Consider the following 20446-nt stretch of genomic DNA (forward strand, 5'->3'; position numbering starts at 1 on the left):
GAGTCTTCTTCTTGATTATTTCCACTATTGAGTACAGGAGTAGTATTCGCAATCAGTGTTTGTTATTGTCGGTTTACAATTTTTATTTCAAAGAGTCAGTCTACTACGACATCATCGCCACCACAACGAACAATAATAATAATATTTGTGATTTCTTGTGCGCACAAACAACAACTGCTATACCTCACATCCTTATGAAGTAGCATAAGATTGCATCATCGTTGAAACAATAATAACGTTTTTTCAAATACCATCATCACCCTGACTTGTTATTTCTACTCGCAATATCTTCTCAGAAGTAACAACAACATCACCACAACAACAACACATCAACCCTGTCCTTTGGTCTGAATCAACTCCACAAGGTTGCTTGGAGTTGTTATTACCATAAAAACCGAGAGAGATTGTTCAACCACCACATTCTCTCTATTTGCCAGAAAAGGAGAGATTGTTGAATGAACAAGGACAATCCAACACCCAACAGCACTTCAGAAAACAATGTGCATGGCCACACGAGTTTTTCAACCCTCTCCACTCCTCCTCAACCATCCATCCGTACTATTGATTTTCAAAACAACAATTCATCGTCAACCACCAACTCTAGTGATTACAACAGCAACAACTCGAATAACAATCATCAAAGTGGAGAGGTGATCGAGGTTGTCTCAACACAACGGGAACCACTCACATCCTCACTCCAAGAAGAACGCATCCATTCACATACAGCAGAAGATGTGCATTTCTTCCCACCAACAGGCACAACATTGCAATTTTCTCATCCAATTCTTGTGAAAAGTGCATCACATGATAACATTCTCCATGGTGATGATGGTAACTCTCACTTGGGTAAGAGAAGTTTGTTAATCTTGCCAAAAAAACGCTCAAAGGAGGATTTTATGTCTCAATCGAAAAATCAGGCAAGGGATGTGATCGTCACGACAGACAATGATGGAATGCATTTTCCGATAGGAATCAATACTGACAGTACAGCAACGCAATCACAACCTATGAAAAAGAATAAGGGAGCTCAACCTTCTTTATCCTTGCAGATGAGCATTCCAAGCACTCATCTATTTCATTTAGCAGATGAGCTGATTTCATCAATATTTCACTTTTTCAACACATTTGAAATTGTGTCAATTGTGCAACTTGTTTGCAAAAGGTTTTTTCGAATTGTCAATCAAGATAGCAGCCAGTTATGGGCTGTTATTGGATTTGAAATGCCATTACATTCACAAATTGCTCTCACCGATGAGAGTTTCAACAACCTCTTGATCAAAAAAAGAAAACCACAAGTGTGGAAAAAGGTTGTCTTTTTCAAACAAAATTTTTTGACCAAAACCTTCTTTGAAAATCTGTTCAAGACATGCATTGCATTGGAGAATGTGGTCATTAGAGACTGTCGCCAGTTTCATGATTCATCAATTTCTATTCTTCTCAACAAGGCACCATTGTTGAAACAATTAGAAGTACAGTCCTGTTCTTCCATTTCAGCATCTTCATTCGCAACGGGCTTTAGAACTTCTTTGACAAGAGACTCAACCAACCAGTTTTCGTGGGCACTACAAAATAAGAAACCACTTTTATTGACTCGCCTTTGTTTATCCAATTTCCAATCTTCGGCTGCACTTTTACAATTAATTGCTGAAAATTACATGCCACATCTGAGAGAGTTAAAAATTGCTAGACCACCTGCCAGCTCTATTAACTTGAGCCATATGAGCTCCATTACCAACAAATTAGCTGAGCTAGAATATTTGGATATTGCTTTCCCTCTATTTGCCCATGATTTCACACAAACCAATCGTCACGATAGCAATAACTCAGCACTCATTGTCGATAATTTGGTTCAATCACTACTCGTCAAAAAGGTGCCATTACTTCGTCTTTCTTTGGAGGGAGTTGCATGTTCCATCAAAACGTTCATTAATATCTTTTCGTATGGATTTGCCTTGCGACACTTGGCAATTGATTTATACACAACGCCTCCCAAGAATGAGAAGGAACATCATGCACTGGCACAACAAGAAGAATATTTTCGACCTTTGAATCGACTACAAACTTTAAGACTTCATGTTGATGACAAGTATAGACTTTATTCAGACAATAACCATCTAATTGTCAAGTATTGTTTATCAGGTTCAGATTTGACAGTTATTGAGTTGTGTAAGATAAGTCTTACAGATTGTTCTTCTCTTCTCCATAGTTTTAACTCACCTAAACCGAATCTAACAGTACTTAAGCTCGTTGGAACATTTATTCCATCTAGTACATTGTTGCAAGTTCTAAAACAATGCCCTCACTTGGTACAATTAGTGGTTTCAAACAAGTCTCATGAGTTTTTAATGCTAGATCGAAGTGGAGTCGATGATGATGAAGAGGAAACTCCTCCTTACATGGGTGACACTGAAACTTCTAATTTGAGCGCTCATTCTTCAAATGTTTCGAGTAATTCTGGAAGTGCATCGAATATTTTGAATGCCAGATCTGGAACCGATCTTACAGATGATGAATTGCAGCAAATTGTTACCTATTGTCCCAAGTTAGAGTACATGTCGTTGAAGAGTGATAATTTGTCTGGCTCATTTGTGCTTCACCTTCAAAACGCTCCACTTCTTTATTACCTAACAATTACTTCAAGAACATTGAAATTTTTTGAATTGGATATATCAGCGATTAGATTACCTCTTGTGCGAAGTTTAATTGTTCGGAGCAAAACAATCACTGATGAAGATGTTAAGGTAATATGTTGTATCTTTAGCTGTTTAACTGCGTTCTCATTAGATAGCATTCAAGTCTCGAGCATGTTGTTTTATCATGTAGCCAAGTTTGGACGTACACTTGTCACTCTAAATATTTACTCACCACTTGTACTCACCGTGCCTCATGTTCTTTTAAGAAATCAAAGTTCAAGTTTGAGAAATATTTACATTCATCGTTGGAAAGAATTACCTTTGAGGATGTATCACATGCTACAGCTCGCATTTCCCAAATATCAACACAAGAGAAACATTTTCATCTCAAATAATGAATCACTTAGCATCATGGAACAACAAGCAATTATGAAGTTCATTGAAAGTGTCATTGATGAAACATTTAGTGAGGAAAGGAAAAGTGTCATCATGACCGATAGCAAATTGCTGGACAAAATTTACGACATTGCTTCAAAAATTTTGTCACTCAAGATTATCCTCGAAAACGCCATAGAATTTGAAGATGACACTCAAAAGATGAATCTCATTAACGAGCTCAAAGCACCGTTCAATTTTCTAAGCACACTTTTTGAGAGTTTCAATGATGTTCATGAAGATCATTCCTATCACGAACGTTTGCAGAATTTTCTTCGTAGCTTTTTGGAATTACCTTTCAAAGAAATTGAGGAACAAATCAAATTCACCTTCAACACCAAATAATTTTTCGTTAAATAAACTCATACTCTTAAAAACACGAGTTCGACATTAATGAAGAAAATTACAAAAAAAAAATGACTTCACAACAACAAGATTCATCCCTTTCAGGTCAACACGTGGTCCCTGGAACAAGAATTGCTCAGACCGATAATTATCGGCCAGGAAAAGGAACATATGTGAGAGATAACCGGATACATGCAAGCCTTGTTGGACGAGTGTATATATCAAAAGAGAATATGATGGATGAACAAGAACACTCCGGAACGCTACCCTCACCAATGAGCAAAAGTTTTTCATCAAAAGACGTTTCGGATTTACCTTTTATTCATGTTATTCAAGAAAACAAACATGAAACAATTGTTCCGAATATTGGATCTATTGTCATTGCAAAAGTGATTAAAACGACAAAAGCCTTTGCCAAAGTGGATATTTTGTGTGTGGATGGAAAGCCAGTCATCAAGTCAGGTTCAGCGATCAGCGGACTGCTCCGAGTGCAAGATATTCGAGCAACAGAAGTGGACAAAGTAATTTTATACGATTGTTTGAGGCCCGGAGATGTCATCAAAGCAGAAGTCATTTCGTTAGGTGACTCCAGAAGTTATTACATATCTACAGCCAGAAATGAATTGGGAGTAGTTTATGCTACGAGTAGTTTTGGATTTCCAATGATTCCAGTTGACTGGACGACCATGGTATGCACAAAAACAAATGCAAAGGAATCACGAAAAGTGGCCAAGATCATGTAAAAAGCGATAATTAATTGAAATAATAATAGTTATAATAATAATAGTTCAGAGTTAAAATGACACTCATTGCAATGTCACAAGAGTAATATCATGATAATGTTTGAATGTGCTGGTCAAACGAGTGCTGCATTCATCTCGTAACTTGAAATAGAATCTAAACATCTTTCCGTAATCTGAAGAGTGGCACACATCTTTTCTACAATCTGTGACCACATCAGATGTGAAAAATACCATTACTTGAAAGAGGTCAGGGTTTGAAAGAAATGGTCGAAAAGCAATCGTTTGGATGTCTTTTTTGGAATTTGTTCCAAACAACATAATATCATTCCGTTCTTCTGGAACGACATCCTCTTCCTCGCATGGACTATTTGTGTCGTTTTTTGTCCTTATTAATTGTAGTAAATGCACATCAGAATATCCACCATTTAAATCTCCATCTTGAAAATAGCTTTTCTTGGGCAACCTCTTACCAGAGTACAGTTTCTTTTTACTCGAAACTTGTTTGAAACCATCCTCATTTATCTTTTTAGATAGACGATAAACTCTTGGAAATACTCGTTTAACAAGTTTGCTCTCAAAATCAATCAACATCCAAGCAGTTGAATGGATGAACAGATCTTGAAATGATTTTAGTTTGTATCGAGTGTGACCTTGTTTTGACGTTATTAGCCAGCACATGATCAAGTACTTGGAATTGGTTAACTTGCAATGTGAGAGAAGTTTGACATTATTCTTTGCATGGCGCTGTATGTCATTATTGAACAATTTGTCGAAATTTAAAAAATTTGTTGGTGTTAAAAATGCTTGACTTTCGCCTAGTTGCATTTGAAGTAAAGAGTGTATCCATCTCTTACTCTGGCTGACTGAGACAAGGAGATACCTTTCAATTACATCATTTTGTTCATTTTCGTTTAAATGTTGATATTCCAAGTACATGAATTGATCTTTGTTCGTGAGGGGTAGTTTGATACTCCATTTCTTTTCCTCAGCCAATTGAAAATTATCTTTGAGATATATTCTCCTCAATTGCAGTTCTTCATAATAATACTTATTAGTAAAAGTCCAACAACGTTTGCTTGAACCTATGGTTGGCCAAAATACTTGACCCTTAAAACTGCAGTAGACAAATTCATCTTGTTTCATGCGTTCAATTTGTAACTTGGATTCTGTCAAACATTCCTGATTAATTTCAAACATGACATTAACATTTGATTGTGTTCCCAACATAAAAAAATTGAAATATTCTTTGGTCCATTCGTTGATAAAAATCGAAAGTGGAAAATAAACACTTGTCTTGCCTAGGATGTGTAATCTCTGGTTGAGGGTATCCATTCGAAATCCCAATTTGTTCAATTTCAATAACCCAATCCATCCATTACTCACATAACTATTGCGCTTCCAAGGCTCTCTTAAAACTACAAGTAAATAACATGGACGGTAATGTTTTGCAAGGTTCACTCGTTTGTGTTCTTTCTCGTTGTCATCACAAAAATGATTGAAGTTGGTCAAGATATAATTGTGAGACTTTTCAATAGTTTCTGAATCAACTCTCTCATCATCATCCTCTGTGGTTTGTAATTTCTTCCAAATGAGTGCAATAGGAATTGTGGCTGAATAACCTCTGATTAGAAAGTTTTCTTCACGATATTCAAAATGATAGGCATGTTCATTTCGGGATTCATAAATCCACCTACTTTGTCGTTGAATCTATATCCTCGGCCCATCCGACTGCTACACCTAACTGGGAATTCTTTTTAATGTATTGATAGGGACTGTGTTTTGGCTTGTGTTCGTGTCGTGTCATTTTTTTTCAAGCAACGAGTGGAAAATCACTTGTTCATCGCTTGTTCGTGCCTTACTTAACACTGATAGGTGAGGCCGACAGGACCCAATGAATTAATTAGGGTTGTCGACATACTGATCCTGCTGAATTGCTCATTCAAAGCGAGTGAGGGTTGGTTTGCAAAAATCTATTTTCCCGCTCAAAACCGTTAACTTTAACACTTTACTAAATTATTTGAAATAATAAAAAAAATGACAGAATTCTCTACGAATCAGATTTTTGTCCCTCGCAGCGATTCTTCACTATCGGGACTCTCTCATTTGAATAATATTACGGAGAGCAATGCTGGAAATGTTTTCACTTTATTTATTAACAACTTTAAACACGAAAATAGATATATTTATAAAGATCAATTGAGATCGAATTTTACGAACGGAAGTTATTTTTTGGAAGTGGAATTGTTGCACATTGCGGCCTTTAATGATAGTTTACATAATGCTATTATAAATACTCCGAATACATTTATACCATTGGTAAGTGAAGAGCAGTAATGAGATATGAAGAGTGCCCAATACTGATCATAATAATGACATCATCATCGTGATGAATTTAAATGAAATTAATCTCATTGAATACGATTTTCATATCCGTCATCATTCGAAATTGTGATTTCATGTTTTATGTGGCTCTTTTCAGCTGGAAAAATCTGTAAAAGAAAATGTAATTTCGAGTATATGCAAACCGTCCTATGAGAAGCAGTCACTCGAAGAATTCAAAGAGTTTCTGAAAGATATTCCATTTCAACTCACATTTAAATGGTCTGTTGCAACTCCAGTGAATATTAGGGATTTGAAAGCTGAAGATGTGGGACGTGTCGTTTGTGTGAGAGGCATTATTATTAATAATTCAAGAGTGAGTGTAAAAATCGAGAAGGCATACATTCGGTGTTCACTATGCCCAAAAGAAGAAATTATTCATGTCAATCCTGGTAGGTAATCATCCTGGCTTGTCTCTCTAAAAATCATTATTCACCATTTACAAATAATTTAGGTTTTTCTGGAATTAATTTACCCACAAAATGTAACAATGAGGCTGGATGTAAAGGTTCCTATCGCATTGTTCCTGAGAAGTGCAAATACTATGATCAACAAACATTGAAATTACAGGAAAGTCCAGAAACTGTAACAACAGGTGATATGCCAAGAACTATTCTCATGTACAGTGATAGAAATTTAGTTGAAAAAACACCTCCTGGAACCAGAGTCAATGTTGTAGCCATTATGAGCACATTCCAGTCAGCTGGAGGGAAAAAGTCCAATTCTAATGTTTCTCAACCCTATTTAAGAGTTATTGGCTTTGAAATTACGAATGATGGTTCGGGACGATCTAAGATGGAATTTAGCAGAACCGAAGAGAATGAAATGCGACAATTCTCCAAACAAAAGAATCTCTACAAAATCATTGCTGAATCCATTGATCCAGCCATTTATGGCTGTGAAGATATTAAGAAAGCACTTGCATGTCAACTGTTTGGAGGTTCATCAAAAGTTCTCAACGATGGAATTCGAAGAAGAGGTGACATCAATGTTTTATTACTCGGTGACCCATCTACTGCCAAGTCTCAATTACTAAAATTTGTTGAAAAGGTGGCACCTATTGGAGTCTACACAAGTGGTAAAGGTAGCAGTGCTGCTGGTTTAACAGCATGTGTCATTAAGGAGCCAGGTACTGGAGAGTTTTATTTAGAGGGAGGGTCAATGGTTTTGGCTGATGGTGGAATTGTGTGTATTGACGAATTTGACAAGATGAGGGAACAAGACAGAGTGGCCATTCACGAAGCCATGGAACAACAAACCATTTCAGTTGCAAAAGCTGGTATTACCACAGTGTTGAATAGTCGAACATCTGTGCTTGCAGCAGCCAATCCATTATTTGGTCGATACGATGATTTTAGGTCTCCTGCCGAACAAATTGATTTCCAGACTACCATCTTGTCAAGATTTGACATGATTTTTATTGTGAGAGATTTGGTGGACAAGGATAGAGATCAACGTATTGCAAATCACGTTCTGAATCACAAACGTGACAACAATAGTGGTACCAACAAAAACAAAACTGATGACAGTGCAATTCAAAAACTTAAAAAGTACATTGCCTACTGTCGAGCAGTATGTTCTCCACGATTATCAGATGAGGCATCTGAGTACTTGCTTAATTTTTACGTTCAACAGAGAGAATCAAGCAAAACTGAAGAGTCCATCATTCCAATCACAGTGAGACAATTGGAGGCCCTAATTCGTATTTCTGAATCTCTGGCCAAAATGGAATTGTCGGATGTTGCTACTTTGAAACATGCAGAGGAAGCTGTTCGCTTATTCAAGAGCTCAACAGTGGAGGCCATTAACACACACGGTCTTGGAGGTGAGCTTGCACTGGCTTCCATGTCCAAAGAAATTCAAGCCATCGAAAATGATATTCTCAAAATTACACCCATTGGTCACACCTCTCAAGTTGAAGCCATTGTGGCCAATCTCGAAAACATGGGTCACAAACGACACTTAATTGAAAAGGCCATCTTCATTATGTGTCAACGAAAAGATTTAGAGTACAAGGGACAACGAAGATTTGTCCATCGTAATAGATAAAGACTTGATTGAGAACAAGAGCACATTATTTTGTGATGATGACGATTCGTGTGTGCCCCCTCATCATTCCTATTTGAATTCATTGGGAAAGATGTAACCTTGCATGAAAGTGATCCTTCCTTGCACAAACACGCACCCAGCGAGGCGAAAACCCTTCAAAACCAATTGTTCGAAAAAATCTCTCGACTTTCTCTTTCGGTGGAGCTTCCTCTGAGAGGAGAAATTCAAATTACTATTTTTTCATTCACAAGTAGTTTAATATTATAAAAAAACGAACGAACTGTGGCAACCACATACATCATCATCACCATTCTCGAAGAATCGAAATCCTATTCAATAACAACAACCCGAACAACAGTTGTTAAAGAACTCATCATGAATATTTTGAAAAACATCATTCCTGTAAAGTCGGTAGCAGGAGCTTCCGGAAACCAACATTTCAATAATGATCTGAACGATGATGAGGACGACGGATTTGTGTTGGTTGATGATCACGTACCAAATCAAGCCTCATACTGTACGTAATATGCATGTTTCATTCATGTGATTTAATTGTAAAAATCATGAATGATGGTATTGAAAAACGCAATTTACAATTCCATACTCGATCTATTGTGGTTGATCTTTACATACATGCGTGCGTGATATGGAACTACTTGTCATGTGATAATTTTGATCTGTACTGATGAAAATGATAACAATCAAAACAGTTCAAGTGATGGTTTACAGTAAAAAAGGAAGTCTTGGAAAAGGAAAAGAAGATCACGTGAGCTTTGTGCCTGACCATCGAGGTGTCTATATTATCAAGGTAAAAAACACAAATGTTCTTGGAGGTATTGGAATGGAGTTTTTTGTAAATATTAAAATAAGAAATAAGAGTATTGATTTTGAAAATATTTCAAGTTCACGAGAAACGAATTCTTCTTCTCCCAAGTCACACCATCATACGGATGAAGATGATCATGATTTTCACAAAGTTGAAATGACAGACGTTAAGAATAAGGATAAGAAGGAATTAAAAAAACAATACAAACAATTGAAGGCCTCCGAAACTTGGGAAATTCGAATGGATTTATCAGATCCTTACTCACCGTTTTTTGGGCTCTTACACAAAGTCGGAAAGGATGACATTGAGATTCAATTAATAAGTGGTGTCTCTATTGGTTTGAGATATGTCTATTATCAGGTGGATATCTTTGAAGAATTTGAACAAATGATTTTGCGTGAAGATAGTGTGGCTCCTGAGCTAGGAGGTTTGGGAGAATTTAAAACACAATTTAACTCTGTCGGAGTGTACAAGCTTTTTATTGAGAATATTTCACATGTTTCGAGTTTAGCCACATTGCAAGGTCTTACTGGAATGGGATCTACGAACTATAATTTTGATGTGACAGTATTGTCTGGATTTTTAAATCAATTTAAAGAAGATATCTCTCCAATTACATATATAGGCACGAGCAAGAATGATATTTTCAAGCAATTATTACAGTACTATGAGCTGTACGAGGAAAATCAAGATGGTAATAATCAGCAAGCTAAACAAGTGAGTCTGTACATGAGTGATCCATTTCCATGCTATCCCTCAATTATTCCAATGGATTTTGTGATCAAGGTACAACATCATGCATTGGCAAATAGACCAAATAATCCAAGCCCGGGAGCTCTCAAGTTCAGAATACTCATTGGATATATCCAAAAAAGTAATTGGGAAGTTGCTATATGTGATCATATTTTCAATATGGGAGAAAAATTAACACAAGCCATGAACTCAAAAGATGGAGATTTAATACAATCAATTGTGAATGAAATTGAGTCAGGGATTGTTAAAATTCCAAAAAGAAAAGAGACTTGGCGATTAGAAAACACAGACGAACACTCTCACCCCTCTGAAGAGAAGCAAGAGGAAGAGTATGAAGCAACATTCCGAGTGAACATTTTAAAGTTTGACTCCAGATATTTACAAATAGCAATTCAAGAATATTTTGAAAATGCAAAAGCCATGCTTGAAGATCTCCATCGACTCGAAGAAGAATTTAACAGAGCTCTTCAAACACGGTTTATTTTGAGCGACATTTCTCTGGAGAATATCAAACAATTGAAGAGCAAATCTGAAAATTATTGCTTGAAATCTAACAAATTAACAGAACTAATTCAGGAAGCGGCTGATCACATTTCTAAAATGGATAATGAGTATAACATGAAGACTGAAGTGAAGGACAAAATCAAATATTTGGAAGAGAACGTTCTATCTGCCACTTCCTCATCAACAAGCTCTTTAACTAATGACCTTTTTGTGAGGAATTGCTCCAAAGTAGACTCAGAACAAGAACTTTCCAGAGTTTATCAAGATGCAGTCGATTTCAGAAAACGAGCACGAAAAATACTTGAAAATCTTGTTGAGTCTAAGGGTGACACCCAACTCGACATGAAACGTCTCGATCAATTCATTACCATTATTCGACACCAACGAGAATTACAAACTGAATTTTCTAACTTAATTTCTAAAGCAAAGAGAGAAAAGAATCTCTCTGAAATTCGATCATTTTGGGATGAAAAGGGTACAATTCTAACGAAAGATTCTTATGTCAAGTATGTAGAGTGTGTGAATTATATTGAAGAGGAAATTCGAAAAGAGAAACTGTTACGACAACAAGAAGAAGAAAGAAAGAAGAAAGAATTGGAGCTCAAACGAAAGAAAATGGAAGAAGAAAAACGAAGACAAGAAGAAGAAAAACGACGCAGAGAGGAAGAGGAAAGAAAAAAACTTGAACACAAAATTCTTGAAGAACAGCAGCGAAAGCTCGATGAATTAGTGAAGAAAAAACATGAACATCAACAACCAGTAGTAACAACATCACACCAACAACAACCATTAGAAGAAGAACCTGCACCTACAACAAGCTCAATTTCTGTGAAGACATCGACCTCTTCAGAATTGGTAGTGGATAAGGGTCAAGCATGTCATCATGTGAATAGTGTTTCGATTCCATCAGAAAAGGACTCAAACAGTCACGACTTGTCCTCCCCACAACAAGTTGGGGAACAAGTGAATGCTGGTGTGAAATTTACTGCCTGGAATAAGGAGCCGATCGAGGCAAGTTCTTGTCCTTCTCCACCTACTGTCACAAATCAAACATCTGACCATCATGTCATTTCTGTTGAACAGAAATATGAACCTACCACTTCTACGGATATCATCACTCAAGACCTTTCTGATTTGAATGAAACACATAATGATACACTCATGACCTTCAATGATGTCACCTCCAATCCATCTCTCGTTGAAGACAAAGATGACGACGTGTTGAGTCATGATGAATTATCCTCCTCTTCCAATAGTCTATCCTCACATTCTCAGAAAGAAAACACTTTGAGTGCTTCTTCAGAAACACCTCAAACCAAACAACCAAAAACTTCCTCTCGTAAGAAGAGTAAATCCATTCATAAGGAGAATAGTCCTCCACATCCCTCAACCACAGTATCGATTGAAAATAGTGGAGGTTTAATTGTAGAACGAAAGAAAAAGTCAGATAAGAAAAAAAAGCCAAAGAAAAAGACAGACTTGACTCAAACACAAATTATTGAAATGTTTCCTGAGGTATCGAATGGATCAAGTAGTAGTGGCTCTTCTTCAGATTTTCCAAAACTGATACTTCCTTCTTCTCAGAGTGGAATACATTCTGATCCTAGTTCCTCCAATGTGACTGCAACAACTAACTCGTCTTGTACTGCTGCTAATACGATAGAAGAAGAAAAGCCTGGCTTTATCAAAATCATCAATTATGGCTCACAAGATCAAACACCAGTCACTGAAACTCCAACCGAAGTTGTTCAATCATTGCGTGAAAATGTAAAACAATTGATCTTTTTGGCCTCTCAAAAGTCACAATCAACCATCTCAACAGTTACAGGTGTCAATGATGAAGTATTCTTTAAATTTAATTGCACCAATGAACATCCTTTTGACGAACATATGGAACGTATTTGCGTTTCGATTGAAAATTTACTGATTGATCACAGATTGGAAAAGAAACAATTTCTCACCAACAAACCCTATAAGGAATCACCTGTACAGATTCTGAAAGGTCTGAGTCCTCAAGGTGATGCCATTGTGAAAGAATTTAACAAATTTATTGAGGTTTCAGGAGTTAAGAAAAAGCTTCCCAACGATCCAAATAAGGACTCGAATTTAACTCATCTCTTAATTCAATTTTGTTTCCATAAGGATGCTATGACGACATTGCTGTTGCAATTAGTACATTTTTCGACTCTTAATTATTTGAAAAAGTTTTATGATCCTGAAAAGTCTCTCTTGCTCAATACGAGCTATAGGGATGAACTTGGAGCCACTATTGAACTATTGAAACAACTCAAACTATCCTTTAAATTTATTGAACAATTTAACAAGTAGAGTGATGAATTCATTACTACGATTGAGCAGTTTCACTTCTCAATAAACATCAATGATTCTTTGGAGAGCGTTTTTACAAATACAAATCATTGATGACAATAAATATTTTGGTTTATGAGTCCATTAAGTCTAATAAATCATCTTGTTCTAGTGAGGTTGTTTGTTGAATCGAGCCAATGTCAAAATCAATGGTCGATTTCTTTGATGTTCGGCAGTCAAATGTTAATTGTTCAAATTTCTTATCCATATCATCGATATCTTCTTCGTCACCTCCACCAGTCTCATCAAATACATCAAATTTGGCGAACAAGTTCACCTTAAATGTTTCCTTACTTTCTCTTGGCCCTGCAATCATGCTAGCTAAATTATTCAAATCTTTGGTGGTGTCAAAGGTCTTCTTTGCTGAGAATGAAAACGCTGATTCATCCTCCTCTTCCTCTTGTTGATCTTCGTCAGTGTTTTTCGTCTTGTCTGAAGCATAGCTATTTAAAGAAGGGAAATTATTCGAAATCGACATTCTTGCCAGGCTTCCATTGTACTTACAAATTTTGTCCCAATTTGGATGTTCTTTGATTAGTGTCAGAATGAATAGCAGTGTTGTGAGCATATTCTTTCATTGGATGATTTTGAAGAAGAGATGTATCTTTAAGATTCCCTTCATTGTCGAAATATCTACATGTTCCCGGCTTGTCGAACCCCACTGGATATTGCTTGTTGTTAGGGATTTTGAAAAATCCTGTGCTTCGGTATTGAATTTTGTTCGAAAGGAATATCGAAACTTTAATGTTCCGATCCTTTAAGAAATTGCAAATAGTAAATCTACATTTCATAAAATCATGGATATTCATCTTTTTGGAAATCTAAATACCATGAATAAATAGAGGATGGAATTTGGAAGAATAGAATATTACTTGAAACCTACCTCAATCACCTCATTCATAGCCTTTTGAACACACTTTTTTGCCTCTTGGGCCGTCTGATCACTGTCATGCTTTCCAATGATATTCTCAATTTCATCGAGGTGATTTAGAGTAAATTGAAGCATCTCGTGAGGATGAGAGCATGAAAGGAATGAATACTTGATTCCCATGATCATCAGGTCATAGAGCTGTAAAGAGCCACACATTCGTACAACACAAACAATAATAATTCATGGAAATACAACATTCCAATTCCGACAGTGGTGCCATCCAATGCTCTTGTTTCCAACGGCATTATCACATTAAAACACCTACCTTGCTCATACTACTCGTTGAAAGCCTCATGATGGATGAGTGTGCCAACTTATCAAAAATCTCCCTAATCGAAGCATCCGAATAAATCTTTTGAGGCTTGGCCAACTCTCCAACAAATTTCTCATCAAACATGTGTTTCACCACATCCTGTAGTACCTTCTTACTCTTCTCTGGTGCAATCTTCTGAGCCTCCAATCTCTGATTCAAAATATACATCATCTCACCTCCAAGGTTGAAGATGAGGAAAGGCATAGCATAGAAACTCATTTTTTAATGTCTGTTGAGGCTTTCCTCCATGCAAAAAAAGAGCTTCATACAACAACGTTAATTGAGAGAAGAAACGAATGAAATAAAACATGTAATTTTCAAGCACTCAAAAAAATGGCTAGACGTTTTCTTCTCCCTCTCTTTATCGGTACTGGTGGTGTTCTTTTTGGCTCCCACATTTTTTCAGGAAGCCCAAAGTCAGAAATGGCTGGTGTTATTTCTGACTCACCAATGTACAAGACATTAAAGAATTGTAAGTACAACCAAGAAGAAGAATATATTGAATCATGTTTTGTATGTTTCAACGTGTTCGTGGTTTTGGTTTCCTCTTCTTTGTCGTGATTCTTCAATTCTCCAGCTTTCAAGGACATTTTATCTCAACTCGATGAATTGAAAAAGACCGGAAACACATTGGACAACCAATCTCAAGTTGTTGAGACTGTCTGCTCCAAGCAATTGGACCCTGGTGTTTGCAAGACTCTCATGAATGGAAATTATGAAAAATTCAAGGCTGGAACATTCTCCAATGACGATTTACTTCAGTTTGTTGCTCAACAAATTGCAAAAGATAGAAAGCAACATGGTGGTAGCGGTCATCATTAAACGGACTAACAATTACTACTATTGGGTGTTTTGATTACATTGCGTTTATGTTTTTATTATCTATAAATAATATTTATAATTAATTGGTTTGTGATGGTGTTGGGTGTGATCACAATGTCATCGTTTCGACACACCAGCAGAATTCTTTCAGCGCATCTTCACGGTCAGAACATTTTCCAAACAAAAAATGCCTCAACACTCTTCCTCTAACACTGAAAATTCTAATGATGCTAATCGGGAATCCTTGAACTCTCCACTCGTGTCATCGAAAAAGCAAAAATCCATGCTTGACTATGTACACCATCATCACCAAGACAATGATCTCGATCACAAAAGAAAAAGAGAAGAAATGATTCATGGATTGAAAAAATGCGAAAATTGGCTGACAGCTCTCAAACAACAACCAACAAAAACAACACCATCCATCAAGCACCCACTTCTCCACCTCCATTCAGAGTTAAACCTTCAAAAAGTTCTTCTTCTTCAAGTGAACAACATCATGCTGCCACTCCATCTCAGTATCACAAATCCTCTACACCTCCAACAAAAAGTAACTATTCTTCCAAAAAGAAAGTCATTGAGGGATGGAATTCCAATCATGTAAAACTTCCATGTCATGAAAATAATGTATATTTTGAAAACAATAGACAATTGTCGAAATGGTATCTAATCAAAACACTTTTACAACAAAAAATTAGAAATGTCAATGATCTCATTCAAGTGATACGTTCGATTAATTCAAGTTGGACATTCAATTCATCAACTTTTTCATCACTTCAAACACTCTTTGAAGATGTATATAATGAAAGTGAAAAAGAAAGATTTTTCAACAAAACATTACCTTGTATTCAATCTCTAGCTCTAGAATTACCTAATTTATTTGACAAATCCTCAATTCCACTTTTGAAACAACAATCGGATGCGATTGTTCATTTAAGTAGAAAACAAATATGTTGCCTTTTAGCACATGCATTATTTTGCACATTTCCAAGAAGAAATCAAACCAGTAATCCATCCGATGAATACTATTCCTATCCATCCATTAATTTTATTACACTTTTTAAGAAATCACCACTCACCAAACGGTTGATTTTCAAAAAGATGCCAAACAGCAGAAGCAACAGCACTAAGGATTCCATTTTTGATGATCAAAGTAATACGACGACATCGATGACAACAACAACATCGATGAACCACACCTCCTCTCGAATGATCACACCATCCAACCTCGTTAACGAGGATGAAGATTCCTTCCACATGCCTTCTCTTTCACCTGAAAATCAACACGAAGGATCCTTCATGATTGATGATCCCACTGCACCCTCTTCAGCATTGTTAACCAGTACAGAAACTGCAACAACCACTGAGAGTTCCACTACTACTGCTACTATTCTTAGCAATACCACCACTACAAATACCACCAATACCACCAATACCACCACAACCACCACTACTCTCTCATCGATGAAAACTGAAATTCGTGCCATGGTTGATTCTACTAATAATACTACTACAATGATCAGTAGTAACAATAATCATGCAATGCTTGATGATGGCAGAGGTTGGAATCGGGTTTAAATTAGGAACAAGGATGGAGGAAAGAGAGAGATCATGTCATCAATGTCACTTGAACTCTGTAAATTTTATTAAAAAAAAAGTGAAGAGAGGTTGGCCTCATCATTATTTTGAAAAGATCTCATTATTGGTCGTCGTCAACATCATCATCATTCAATAGACTCATCAAACTAATTACATATTCAAATCAAGAGACAACAATCATCATGAAAAAATTAATTGGAGTCTCCCGAAGTGGCGATGATGATGAATTCCTAAAACCAAAACCAAGGCAAAAAAAGGCCATGGATTTTGTTGAGACACAACATCCTGTCTCTCAGGAAGAAGCTTCCAAAATCGCTGATTTTTCTCAACTAATGATTTCGAGAAGTTATCACGCGAAAGGTCACAGCGAAACAATCTTGGATGTTCCATTGATTGGAGATGGAGAGTTCAAAATGATCGTTGAAAACAAATCGTCACATGCTGACTTTATAAGAAATGTGACCTTTTCATTTGGAATGTATAAAATCGATGATGTACAACCTTGTTGGAATACTATCAGTTCAGAATCAAAATCTAGCTCACAATGTGGATGTCACTTTGAAAGTATTTTGAAAACATCCTCCGAGAAGGCAGACCTGTTCGAAGATCAAAAGTTAGATTCTCTTAATACATCATACTACATTAGAATCATTGTCAACACAGCCCATGCTGTGGAGTTTGATATTCAAGTTTGGCAGAAAGAGACTTTTATTTATCTTGAAAATCCTTTAAAGGAACAACATGACATTCGTTGCCTCACCTATCGCATGTTGGGATTAGGAGAAGATGATTTATCGTCCTACGATGACGGAGAATACAAGAGCAAAAAATTTGTCAACACAAGCACAGATCTAACACTCGAGCCAGGTTCATACTTTGCAATTGTCAAGAAAAACGATTTGTGTATTCTTTTAGAATCGAAGGATGAATTCTCGCTTTGGTGTTCATTCCAAGTGGTAAGTGAAAATAGGTTCATCATGAATATGGTGTCTAATCTTTACATGTGTGTGAGATAGAATGGAGTGGATGTTTCGTATTGTGATGAAATCTCCACTTTTTGGTGCTCCAAACCATTCTTTATTCCAACAAAAAGAGTTGTTACTCTCACTGTTCAAGCAGGTCAATCTTCGACCAACTTTGCTCTTGAAGGAGGAAATTATGATTTTTACTTTTTGAAGACCTCCTCTGAAGACGGTAGGTTTTCTGAGATTTTCATATCCATATTGATTTCCTCTCCTCATGATCACTATCATCTTTCTATTTGAACCATTTCAATTTAAAATTCATGTTGCATTCACGTGAACGTGACAGCATTCAAATTGTTTGAATCTGAAGAATCACTCAACGATGGCTTAGTTCATTTCCTTAAAATCATGCATGACGCCTATAGAGCACAGGATTATCAGTACGCCAATTACGTGTTCAATTTCTTCCCAAGTGACAAGAGAATACATCACATCAAATCCAAAATCGAAACCTCATATTTAGAGCCACTGAAGCGATTCGAACTTTTAAAGAAAAATGTAAACAAGGCAGCAGAAGTTAAAGACCTAGAAGAAATGAAGAGACTCATTGGCAGAGAAAGCAACTATAAAGACTGCATCAAAGAAGGTCTCGTTTATGCTCGATCGAAATTAGAGATTTTAAAAACTGAAAAGTTTGCCATCGATCAAATCATGAGACTTCTCAAAAAACACGGTGAAGAAGTTGAATCAATCACAGTGAACTCTTCCTTTCTCTCAGATACTACCTTCTTGAGTCTTGAAAAAACTCGCCAACGTGAAAAGAAAGACCGTATTGTGTCCATCATGCTCGAGTTGCCAGATTTATTTTCCAAGTCCACCGTGTGCTTTGCTCTCAATGTATGGTACAATGTGATTGACAAGTTTTTCTCAATGGTTTATAGTTCAAATTGTAAGGAAGTAATGGAAGTTATTGATATTATTGAAAATCAAAAAGATATCAATTTGGAGGGTTTAGAAGATGGATCTTTCAGAAAATGGGTCAAGTAAGTGGATTCTAATGCATGTTTTTTGATCTTTTTCTAATGCAAATTGACCATGCATGTTATGGGTCTGGAACTTGAACATTTAATATCTGCGTTACTCAACTATTTACTTTTTTCCAATTCCAAAACATGAATCATCTATTCTTCGTAGAATTCTTGACATTGTGATAAAAGATCAAATGAGCGTTTACTTGGATAAAGTGATGGATAATATTAACAAACTCACCTCAACACTAATCTCCACTTACAAAGAAATTGGGACTATTAATGATGAAATTCAAGCAAAATTTACAGAGACTCAAACCATCGATAATGCATTGAATAGAAAGTTAGAAAATGCAATGAAACGAAGAAGTCAGACCATGTCTGAAATTAACACTGAGGAAATTTTCCTAAAAAATCATCTCTTTCTCTTCTTTGAAAAATCACAAAAAGAGTTTGGGATTGATGTTTTTAATTGGGTTTTTCCCTCCATTTACAAGCATATGCACAGTTACTTAAAGGCTACGAGGGCATTTTGTGAAAAATATTTAAAAAAGCACCAACCTGAACTCACTTCATTGGTATGCAACAGAGATTTGAGTGGTCTTTTGGTGTACATTGGTGACAACAAACATGAAATGTTGGAGAAAGATATTGACAAGTACAGATTCATTCATTCCGAGCTCTCTAAAAACGTTCCTAATTTTTCTTTGATTGTATCACATTTTGGAGAAAAGGAAAAACAAGCATTCCAAAATGAATTGTCACAAGTCGCTTGGGTTGATAGAAAAATATCAAATCTACCTGAAGAAAATTCTCACTCGGAAATTTCTATGCAGGGAGGAGTTGTAGATTTGGAATGGAGAGGATCGGTCGATGTGGAACCATTGGTCGATTATGAAAGCATTCCATACGACAAGATTTTGGACACCATCAAGAATGAAATGAAGTTAATTAATAGGGTAAGTATATTTGTTGTAATATTACATTTGCTTTGAAAATGTGCCAACATTTTGACATTTCTTAATATTATATTATTTGTCACATTTGTTAATCTTGTCACATTCATGGATTTTACAGACTTTGGACTTGAAAGATCCATTCATGAGAGATGAAAAGAACAACCACTCATGCATTGGCCAACTGATGAGAAAGAGAATGATTCCTGTGTTTATGGCTCTCTTCCTTGAGGATATGAAGCCAGAATATGATTTGTGGACCTTCCTCGAAAAAATTGCAAGCTACGACACCGAGTTAGAGGAGGCCATTCAAGCCACCAATCAATTCGTTTCCAAACGATCTTCTCTTCTCTCATCCAAGAAGAAGGATCTCATTCACCGTGTGAAATTTAAATACTTTTTGACTGCCTTTGTCACCAATGGAAAGAATCCAGACTTTATGCCAAAGATTGTTTCCTCTTCTGTTCTGAATGAAACTCACAAACCAACCTACCTTTTGCACAATAAGAATAACCAAAAAGAGCTTTTGAAATATCTTGCATTTTTCAAGACTTATCCAATGAATCTCGAATTGGAAATTCCTCATCTTGAATATGATCCTAAATATGCCAACGAGACAATGTAATAAATTTTCACCTCTTATGCCAATATATTATAATATATTTTATTGGATCCAACTCAATTCATTGAGAGGCATAAAATTTGGTTTGAATGAATAGTTGGATGCACACTTTGAAGATGACGGCATTGAGTTTGAAATGCAGAGTTTGTCATTCCGGAAGAAGTTGACATGCTTGC

The 20446-nt window shown here is 36.3% G+C and overlaps 9 protein-coding genes across 9 annotated transcripts; 7 read left to right on the forward strand and 2 right to left on the reverse strand.

Moving 5' to 3' along the window:
• Positions 1-455: 455 nt before the first annotated feature.
• FDP41_011017 (uncharacterized protein) lies at positions 456-3413 on the forward strand (the record flags this gene model as incomplete). Its single annotated transcript, XM_044701380.1, has 1 exon — positions 456-3413. The coding sequence occupies one exon, from the start codon at positions 456-458 to the stop codon at positions 3411-3413; it is 2958 nt and encodes a 985-aa protein (XP_044567752.1).
• A 71-nt stretch (positions 3414-3484) lies between these two features.
• Positions 3485-4156, forward strand: FDP41_011018 (uncharacterized protein; the record flags this gene model as incomplete). The annotated part of the gene is made up of 1 exon (XM_044701381.1): positions 3485-4156. One exon carries the CDS (start codon positions 3485-3487, stop codon positions 4154-4156), a length of 672 nt encoding a protein of 223 aa, XP_044567753.1.
• Positions 4157-4219: 63 nt separating this feature from the next.
• FDP41_011019 (uncharacterized protein) lies at positions 4220-5960 on the reverse strand (the record flags this gene model as incomplete). Its single annotated transcript, XM_044701382.1, has 2 exons — positions 4220-5777; positions 5851-5960. 2 exons carry the CDS (start codon positions 5958-5960, stop codon positions 4220-4222), a joined length of 1668 nt encoding a protein of 555 aa, XP_044567754.1.
• Positions 5961-6190: 230 nt separating this feature from the next.
• On the forward strand, positions 6191-8584 carry FDP41_011020 (uncharacterized protein; the record flags this gene model as incomplete). Its single annotated transcript, XM_044701384.1, has 3 exons — positions 6191-6472; positions 6636-6927; positions 6990-8584. 3 exons carry the CDS (start codon positions 6191-6193, stop codon positions 8582-8584), a joined length of 2169 nt encoding a protein of 722 aa, XP_044567755.1.
• Positions 8585-8959: 375 nt separating this feature from the next.
• On the forward strand, positions 8960-12995 carry FDP41_011021 (uncharacterized protein; the record flags this gene model as incomplete). The annotated part of the gene is made up of 2 exons (XM_044701385.1): positions 8960-9101; positions 9295-12995. 2 exons carry the CDS (start codon positions 8960-8962, stop codon positions 12993-12995), a joined length of 3843 nt encoding a protein of 1280 aa, XP_044567756.1.
• Positions 12996-13107: 112 nt separating this feature from the next.
• Positions 13108-14497, reverse strand: FDP41_011022 (uncharacterized protein; the record flags this gene model as incomplete). Its single annotated transcript, XM_044701386.1, has 4 exons — positions 13108-13477; positions 13539-13855; positions 13918-14103; positions 14231-14497. 4 exons carry the CDS (start codon positions 14495-14497, stop codon positions 13108-13110), a joined length of 1140 nt encoding a protein of 379 aa, XP_044567757.1.
• A 114-nt stretch (positions 14498-14611) lies between these two features.
• Positions 14612-15100, forward strand: FDP41_011023 (uncharacterized protein; the record flags this gene model as incomplete). The annotated part of the gene is made up of 2 exons (XM_044701387.1): positions 14612-14750; positions 14856-15100. The coding sequence occupies 2 exons, from the start codon at positions 14612-14614 to the stop codon at positions 15098-15100; spliced, it is 384 nt and encodes a 127-aa protein (XP_044567758.1).
• Positions 15101-15469: 369 nt separating this feature from the next.
• Positions 15470-16678, forward strand: FDP41_011024 (uncharacterized protein; the record flags this gene model as incomplete). The annotated part of the gene is made up of 1 exon (XM_044701388.1): positions 15470-16678. The coding sequence occupies one exon, from the start codon at positions 15470-15472 to the stop codon at positions 16676-16678; it is 1209 nt and encodes a 402-aa protein (XP_044567759.1).
• Positions 16679-16881: 203 nt separating this feature from the next.
• FDP41_011025 (uncharacterized protein) lies at positions 16882-20273 on the forward strand (the record flags this gene model as incomplete). Its single annotated transcript, XM_044701389.1, has 5 exons — positions 16882-17655; positions 17716-17893; positions 18011-18707; positions 18859-19651; positions 19770-20273. The coding sequence occupies 5 exons, from the start codon at positions 16882-16884 to the stop codon at positions 20271-20273; spliced, it is 2946 nt and encodes a 981-aa protein (XP_044567760.1).
• Between the last annotated feature and the right edge of the window lie 173 nt (positions 20274-20446).

Source organism: Naegleria fowleri, assembly GCF_008403515.1.
Source record: "Naegleria fowleri strain ATCC 30894 chromosome Unknown tig7, whole genome shotgun sequence".
Lineage (NCBI taxonomy): Eukaryota > Heterolobosea > Eutetramitea > Acrasida > Naegleriidae > Naegleria > Naegleria fowleri.